Genomic DNA, 9,408 nt, shown 5'->3' with positions numbered 1-9,408 from the left:
GATTGCATTAAACATGTAAATTGCCCTGGGTAACATTGACATTTTCACAATATTAATTTTTCCAATCCATGAGCATGGAATATTTTTCCATCTCTTTGTGTCTTCCTCCATTTCTTTCAGAAGCGTTCTGTAGTTTTTAGGGTATAGATTATTTACCTCTTTGGTTAGGTTTATTCCTAGGTATCTTATGCTTTTGGGTGCAATTCTAAATGGGATTGACTCCTTAATTTCTCTTTCTTCAGTCTCATTGTTAGTGTATAGAAATGCCACTGACTTCTGGAATATTACTCAGCCTTTAGAAATGACAAATACCCACCATTTGCTTCGATGTGGATGGAACTGGAGGGTATTATGCTGAGTGAAATAAGTCAATCAGAGAAGGACAAAAATTATATAGTCTCATTCATTTGGGGAATATAAAAAATAGTGAAAGGGAATAAAGGGGAAAGGAGAAAAATGAGTGGGAAATATCAGGGAGGGAGACAACATGAGAGACTCCTAATTCTGGGAAACTAACTAGGGGTAGTGGAAGGGGACGTGGGCGGGGGGTGGGGGTGATGGGCACTGAGGGGGGCACTTGATGGGATGAGCACTGGGTGTTATTCTATATGTTGGCAAATTGAACACCAATAAAAATAAATTTATTTTAAAAATATAGAGATATATTTTATTTAGGTTTACACTGACAAAACCAAGAATGTGAATTCAAAGATGAAGTAATGGTTAGGTACAAAGGAAAATGCATTAGCACCTGTAATTGTATCCAATTGGTGCAATTCCAGGGGCTGCAGGAGGGTTATGTCACCTCTGAAAGCACACACATAAACTCTAGATTTGAGTATTTGGATTAGTAGGGGGATGAGAGCCTTTCCTTTCCAGTAACATTATTGTCTAGTTCCTATTGTTCTTTTTTTCCAAATCCTTGTCCCACTGCACCTAACATCTTTCCTGACAAGTTTCATCAGACTCAGCCACCACAGCCTGTGGGAAAAATGGTTGTGCCACACCTATGTGTGACAAAATACATTTCCACAGCTCTCCCTCAACAAGTAATCTGAGAACATGGGATAGGCTAATCTGCAATCCCTCTCTGATTAGTTTGATGAGAGAATCCAGATGATCCAGATAATGTGGGTGTTGTCAATGCAACATCAGGGTCATTCATTCACTCATTCATTCATTGGAAAGTAGTTAATAACTACTTACAGATACTCTACTTAGTACTAAAGTTACAAATATGAGAAAGACACTGTCCCTGTCCTTTAGGAGTTTACATGTTTATCAGGGAGACTAATATATGAGAAAGCAACGGATATGAATGTCATGGAAAGTGCTGTCATACACATGACCAAGAGACCGTGTGTGCAGTGAAGTGATTAGCTGGCTGATTAAAAGTGAAGGATTCAAATAATTCTTAAGAAGAGAAATGGCCAGGAGTGATTCAGGGTTGCTTGGGAAGACTACTCTAGGCATATATAAATATGAAGTATGTGGGAAGCAGAGGACATGGCGAACCAGGTTACCAAGTGCAAGGCTGCAGTTGCCTGGGAGGCAGGAAAGCCTCTCTCTATAGAAGAGGTAGAGGTGGCACCCCCAAAGGTTCATGAAGTTCTAATTAAGATTATGGCCACTGCAGTTTGCCACACCGATGCCTACACCCTGAGTGGAGCTGATCCTGAAGGGAGTTTTCCAGTGATCCTGGGACATGAAGGTGCTGGAATTGTGGAAAGTGTTGGCGAAGGAGTTACTAAGCTGAAGGCAGGTGACACTGTCATCCCACTTTACATCCCACAGTGTGGAGAATGCAAATTTTGTCTAAATCCTAAAACAAACCTTTGCCAGAAGATAAGAGTTACACAGGGGAAAGGATTAATGCCAGATGGTACTAGCAGATTTACTCACAAAGGAAAGACAATTTTACATTATATGGGAACCAGCACATTTTCTGAATATACAGTTGTGGCTGATATCTCTGTTGCTAAAATTGATCCTTTAGCACCTTTGGATAAAGTCTGCCTTCTCGGTTGTGGCATTTCAACTGGTTATGGTGCTGCTCTGAACACTGCCAAGGTGGAGCCTGGCTCTACTTGTGCCATCTTTGGCCTAGGAGGAGTTGGATTGGCGACTATCATGGGCTGTAAGGTGGCTGGTGCATCCCGGATCATTGGTGTGGACATCAACAAAGATAAATTCTCAAGGGCCAAGGAGTTTGGAGACTCAGAATGTATTAACCCCCAGGACTTCAGTAAACCCATCCAGGAAGTGCTCATTGAAATGACTGATGGGGGAGTGAACTATTCCTTTGAGTGTATTGGTAACGTGAAAGTCATGAGAGCAGCGCTAGAGGCCTGCCACAAAGGCTGGGGTGTCAGCGTCATAGCTGGAGTAGCTGCTTCAGGTGAAGAAATCGCCATTCGTCCATTTCAGCTGGTAACAGGGCAGGTATGGAAAGGCACTGCCTTTGGAGGATGGAAGAGTGTGGAAAGTGTCCCAAAGTTGGTGTCTGAATATATGTCCAGAAAGATAAAAGTTGATGAATTTGTGACTCACAGTCTGTCTTTTGACCAAATTAATGAAGCCTTTGACCTGTTGCATGCAAGAAAGAGCATTTGAACTGTTGTAAAGCTTTAAATTCACAAAGAAAACATGTCCATCCTTGTACTGAAGTCTTGTGGTCCACCTGGAACAGCCAGACAAGCAGGGAGATGTTCTTCTAAGTTCACAGTCTCTTAGACCTTTTCTACTACTACTTTTAGAGTAACCTTCTCTAGGGAATAATATTTTTTGTATAATTCATAAATCTCTAATCAAGGACAAGGCTAATACAGTCATAAATCTGTTTTCTGAACTCTCCTTCACATGAATAATTGCCAAACCATTAAGGAATATTCTAACATAATAAAAGTAATTTCTGCATAAAAATAATATGATGTATGTGTAAGGTTTTAAAGTAAGAAAGACCATAGTCAGCTCAGGCAATCTGAAAATAATTCCACATAGCTAAGACACAGGTTGTAAATGGTAGCATGGCAAGAAATTATGCCAGAAGGATAGACAGAGGCTGAGTCAAAACAAACCTTACACGCCTTGCAAGGCAATGAATTATCAAAATCACATGATCATATATTCATTTTGGAAAGATTTTTTTTGTGGCAGTGGAGCAAGACTGGAAGCATGAGGACCAGTTTGGAAACTACTATAGTAATTCAGGTAAAAGATGACAGAGGTTACCTGGGGTGCACAAGAGGGGCTGGATACAGAACGTATTTCTGAATAGATTTGGGTCTAGATGTTATACAGTGATTGAATGAGACAAAGGTGTCTACATGTCTGGTTTGAGTTACCAAGTAGAGAAAACAAGTATAGGAAGTGAAATGAGAGAAGGAGAGAGAGAGAGACTTTGATGAAAGAGTAAACACCTGCACCCCGATGTTTATAGCAGCAATGTCCATGATAGCCAAACTGTGGAAGGAGCCTCGGTGTCCATCGAAAGATGAATGGATAAAGAAGATGTGGTTTATGTATACAATGTAATATTCCTCAGCCATTAGAAATGACAAATACCCACCATTTGCTTCAACGTGGATGGAACTGGAGGGTATTATGCTGAGTGAAATAAGTCAATCAGAGAAGGACAAACATTATATGTTCTCATTCATTTGGGGAATATAAATAATAGTGAAAGGGAATATTAGGGAAGGGAGAAGAAATGAGTACGAAATATCAGAAAGGGAGACAGAATATAAAGATTCCTAACTCTGGGAAATGAACTAGGGGTGGTGGAAGGGGAGGAGGGCAGGGGGTGGGGATGATTGGGTGACGGGCACTGAGAGGGGCACTTGATGGGATGAGCACTGGGTGTTATTCTTTATGTTGGCAAATTGAACACCAATAAAAAATAAATTTATTAGTAAAAAAATGAAAAAAAAAGAAAGAGTAAACTTGATTGGTATTAAATTTAGGTCAGGTCACTGGTCACATATAGAAACCAGAAGTTCAAAATTGACTAGCAGGTGTACTGGTATGTGCATTTGGCCTGCACACCAACCACCGGTTCACACTATTGAAAATATGTATTAGTTAAAAATTTTTTAGGAATCAGAAGGTGATAACCCAAATACAGTACCTGGATTTCTGTTTTCTTTCAAGCCCAATATCCCTAAACCCTGGGCCAACATCCTCTCTCAACGGTCAGCCAGATCTGAATAGTTGTCATCTCGTTCTGGACTGGACACATGCGAGTCAGTTCATGAGAGTTCCCATCACTGTTGAGTGTCTCCCTGCCCTGAAGCTGGTTTCATTCACTTAGATCCCTGGATAGACTTTTTTTTTGTTTATTATTTAATAGCAAAGATCTGAAAAATATCAGGTCCCACAGAAGAGCAGAACCTGACCCAAGGGCCGCAAGGCATCTCCACTCTACAGGGATCTGGGCTGGGTCAGGCAAGTCTGAAGGCAGGAATGGGAGTAAGAGACCAGGCCCACCGGAGAAGCCCTGCTAGGGTTGGCAGACTGGCAGGAGAGATAAGGTAGTGTAAGGACCAGGAAGGAAATGCCTATTCAGGTATTGTTGAGTGTCCAGAGCAGATCCAGAAGGCTTAAGGAAATAAATTTCCAAACTCCTCAACTTCTACATGTATTCTTTCCTTAAAGTTTTCTAAGAACACATGCTGCACTTAAAACAAGCCCTTCAATAAATGGTGCTGGGAAAATTGGACATCCACATGCAGAAGAATGAAACTAGACCACTCTCTTGCACCATACACAAAGATAAACTCAAAATGGAAGAAAGATATAAATGTGAGACAAGATTCCACCAAAATCCTAGAGGAGAACACAGGCAACACCCTTTGTGAACTCGGCCACAGTAACTTCTTGCAAGATACATCCATGAAGGCAAAAGAAACAAAAGCAAAAATGGACTATTGGGACTTCATCAAGATAAGAAGCTTTTGCACAGCAAAGGATACAGTCAACAAAACCAAAATACAACCTATAGCATGGGAGAAGATATTTGCAAATGACGTATCAGAAAAAGGGCTAGTTTCCAAGATCTATAAAGAACTTCTTAAACTCAACACCAAAGAAACAAACAATCCAATCATGAAATGGGAAAAATACATGAACAGAAATCTCACAGAGGAAGACAGAGACATGGCCAACAAGCACATGAGAAAATGCTCCACATCACTTGCCATCAGGGAAATACAAATCAAAACCACAATGAGATACCACCTCACACCAGTGAGAATGGGGAAAATTAACAAGGCAGGCCACAAATGTTAGGATGTGGAGAAAGGGGAATCCTCTTGCACTGTTGGTGGAATGTGAACTGGTGCAGCCACTCTGGAAAACTGTGTGGAGGTTCCTCAAAGAGTTAAAAATAGACCTGCCCTACGACCCAGCAATTGCACTGTTGGGGATTTACCCCAGAGATACAGATGCAATGAAATGCCGGGACACCTGCACCCCGATGTTTCTAGCAGCAATGTCCACAATAGCCAAACTGTGGAAGGAGCCTCGGTGTCCATTGAAAGATGAATGGATAAAGAAGATGTGGTTTATGTATACAATGGAATATTCCTCAGCCATTAGAAACGACAAATACCCACCATTTGCTTCAACGTGGATGGAACTGGAGGGTATTATGCTGAGTGAAGTAAGTCAATCGGAGAAGGACAAACAGTGTACGTTCTCATTCATTTGGGGAATATAAATAATAGTGAAAGGGAATATAAGGGAAGGGAGAAGAAATGTGTGGGAAATATCAGAAAGGGAGACAGAACATAAAGACTCCTAACTCTGGGAAATGAACTAGGGGTGGTGGCAGGGGAGGAGGGCAGGGGGTAGGGGTGAATGGGTGATGGGCACTGAGGGGGACACTTGACGGGATGAGCACTGGGTGTTATTCTGTATGTTGTTAAATTGAACACCAATAAAAAATTAATTTATTAAAAAAAACATAATTGGCTACAGGAAGGACACAAGTTTGGCTATGTGCTTCTTGGAAAACACAGCCCGAAAGAAAAGTCAGTTGCACAGTATTTATTTCCCCCATAATAGTTTCTCAGGCCAAGCAAAGACTTTATAGAACTCAGTTCTGAAAGAAATCATCCAGTGGACTGCACGTAAGGAACAGTTCGAGTACATGACGACCTCAGTAATATTCCTGTAGCAAATATAGATAGCAATTTCATAAGGCTGCTTGTTGTTATGTCTTCCCCCCAAAGTCAATTTTGTGATAGTAAAAAGCAACTCAGGCAGACTAGTCTCCTGTGAATCAAAGTGGTGACCAAGGTTGTTAGTTTCAGAGATTTTAGTTCAAACTCTGAATAAAACCTGCATCAAAAAATCAGAATTAATGAATTACTTCACCTTAGATCCTTCTCTCTCAACAGGTACAGATATAAAGTTATATTAATTGACAGAGTTTCCAGCCGAATACATTAAGATCAACCAAGTAGTTGGTGTTAATACTCTTTAATAAAATCAAGGGTTAGGGATCCCTGGGTGGCGCAGTGGTTTAGCGCCTGCCTTTGGCCCAGGGCGCGATCCTGGAGACCCGGGATCGAATCCCACGTCGGGCTCCTGGTGCATGGAGCCTGCTTCTCCCTCTGCCTGTGTCTCTGCCTCTCTCTCTCTCTGTGTGTGTGACTATCATAAATATAAATAAAAAATTTAAAAAAAAATCAAGGGTTAAACCAATCTATCCTGATGAGCCATTCCACTACAACCCCACAGCCACACATGTTACAATGTGGGGACTCCATTTGAACCAAATGGTTTAAAATACAGTATTTTAAGAGTGTCAACTTGTAACATCTGGCAATTGCATAAGGTAAATCTCTAACCAAATGGGAGAAAATATTTCAAAATTATCTAGTGAGTGATAGCATTTGCTTCGACATGGATGGGGTATTATGCTGAGTGAAATAAGTCAATCGGAGAAAGACAAACATTATATGGTCTCATTCATTTGGGGAATATAAAAAATAGTGAAAGGGAATAAAGGGGAAAGGAGAAAAAAATGAGTGGGAAATATCAGAGAGGAAGATAGAACATGAGAGACTCCTAACTCTGGGAAACGAACTAGGGGTGGTGGAAGGGGAGGAGGGTGCGGAGGGGGTGACTGGGTGACAGGCATTGAGGGGGGCACTTGACGGGATGAGCATTGGGTGTTATTCTGTATGTTGGTAAATTGAACACCAATAAAAAATAAATTTATAAAAAAAAGAAGATGTGGTTTATGTATACAATGGAATATTCCTCAGCCATTAGAAATGACAAATACCCACCATTTGCTTCAACGTGGATGGAACTGGAGGGTATTATGCTGACTGAAATAAGTCAATCAGAGAGGGTCAAAAATTATATGGTCTCATTCATTTGGGGAATATAAAAAATAATAAAAGGGAATAAAGGGGAAAGGAGAAAAAATAAGTGGGATATATCAGAAAGGGAGACAGAACATGAAAGACTCCTAACTCTGGGAAATGAACTAGGGGTGGTGGAAGGGGACGGGGGGTGGGGGGTGGGGGTGACTGGGTCGCGGGCACTGAGGTGGGCACTTGACAGGATGAGCACTGGGTGTTATTCTGTATGTTGACAAATTGAACACCAATAAAAAATAAATTTAATTTAAAAAAAATATGAATTTCAAAACATCAAAAAAAATAAAAAGAAATAAATAAAGTAAGCCCTTCTTCCAGTTAAACAAAGAAATTACCCAACCCAAAACTTAACATGGTGCATTGCCCAAGGTTAGGCAGCCCTCTCCAAACAAGGAAATCACTTGAAATATTGGTCATACAGACACCCCCTTTAATGACTGATCAAGGCTTTTCTCTGTTTTGTACACATTTCTGTTAAGAATAAAGCATGACATTAAAATGGGGGTATTTGAGCTTCTATTGAGATACTCTGAATTTATATATAATTTAGAATAGAATAGAAAATATGGTAAAAAATTTTAATTTCTTCACAATGATCTGGAGGAAGAGTCCTCAGAGGACAAAGCAAAAAATCATCAGTATGACATTCTGTATGCTAAAAACATTTTTTCAAGTATTTAAATATATGAAATTCTTGCTAATGATTCTCATTCCTCATTCTTGGGATGTGTTATTTGCTCAAAAGAAAAGCAACTTTGAACAGTAAGAACAGTAAAAATTACTGATGAAGCTTTTAAATTTAACTAGACTGCATTTTAGGACTACCAAAATGTTCACAGAAGTAGCATCCATGAAAATACTTCTCAAATATGAAATATGGGCAAGATAGAGAAAACAGAGTCCAAAATCTGAGAGATTTTTGAATGTAGAAAAAATAGATATACTTAAAAAATAACTCCTAACAAAGTAAATATCCACCAAAAATGAGAATGAGGAGTAAGAGAGAGAAAAAGTATAATTGTACTAATCTCTTCATTTCTCATAGTAGAGAACCAATTAATATTATCAAAATTTGGAAAATCTAGGGACACCTAGGAGGCTCAGTTAGTTAAGAAACCAACTCTTGATTTCTTTTTTTTTATAGATTAATTTTTATTGGTGTTCAATTTACCAACATACAGAATAACACCCAGTGCTCATCCCGTCAAGTGTCCCCCTCAGTGCCGGTCACCCATTCACCCCCACCCCCCACCCTCCTCCCCCTTCACCACCCCTAGTTCATTTCCCAGAGTTAGGAGTCTTTATGTTCTGTGTCCCTTTCTGATATTTCCCACACATTTCTTCTCCCTTCCCTTATATTCCCTTTCACTATTATTCATATTCCCCAAATGAATGAGAACATACAGTTTGCCCTTCTCCGGTTACTGTGGCCAAGTTCAAAAAGGGTGTTGCCTGAGTCCTCCTCTGGGATTTTGATGGAATCTTGTCTCACATTTAGATCTTTCATCTATTTTGAGTTTATCTTTGTGTATGGTGCAAGAGAGTCGTCCAGTTTCATACTTCTGCATGTGGATGTCCAATTTTCCCAGCACCATTTATTGAAGAGACTGTCTTTCTTCCAGTGGATCGTCTTTCCTCCTTTATCGTATATTAGTTGACCCTAAAGTTCAGGGTCCACTTCTGGGTTCTCTATTCTGTTCCATTGATCTATGTGTCTGTTTTTGTGCCAGTACCACACTGTCTTGATGACCACAGCTTTGTAGTACAACCTGAAATCTGGCATTGTGGTTCCCCCAGATATGGTTTTCTTTTTTAAAATTCCCCTGGCTGTTCGGGGTCTTTTCTGATTCCACACAAATCTGAAAATAATTTGTTCTAAGTCTCTGAAGAAAGTCCATGGTATTTTGATAGGGATTGCATTATACGTGTAAATTGCCCTGGGTAACATTGACATTTTCACAATATTAATTCTGCCAATCCATGAGCATGGAATATTTTTCCATCTCTTTGTGTCTTC

At 40.1% G+C, this 9,408-nt stretch overlaps 1 protein-coding gene across 1 annotated transcript; it reads left to right on the top strand.

The window, feature by feature from the left end:
* Positions 1–655: 655 nt before the first annotated feature.
* On the top strand, positions 656–3,826 carry LOC129501406 (alcohol dehydrogenase class-3-like). The gene has a single exon (XM_055312532.1). The coding sequence runs from the start codon at positions 1,489–1,491 to the stop codon at positions 2,611–2,613; it is 1,125 nt and encodes a 374-aa protein (XP_055168507.1). The 5' UTR covers positions 656–1,488; the 3' UTR covers positions 2,614–3,826.
* The last annotated feature ends 5,582 nt before the right edge of the window (positions 3,827–9,408 follow it).

The sequence above is a fragment of the Nyctereutes procyonoides genome, unplaced genomic scaffold (genome assembly GCF_905146905.1).
Source record: "Nyctereutes procyonoides isolate TBG_1078 unplaced genomic scaffold, NYPRO_anot_genome, whole genome shotgun sequence".
Classification (NCBI taxonomy): domain Eukaryota; kingdom Metazoa; phylum Chordata; class Mammalia; order Carnivora; family Canidae; genus Nyctereutes; species Nyctereutes procyonoides.
Note: the sequence above shows the minus strand (reverse complement) of the source record. Positions and strands in the feature narration are given on the sequence as shown.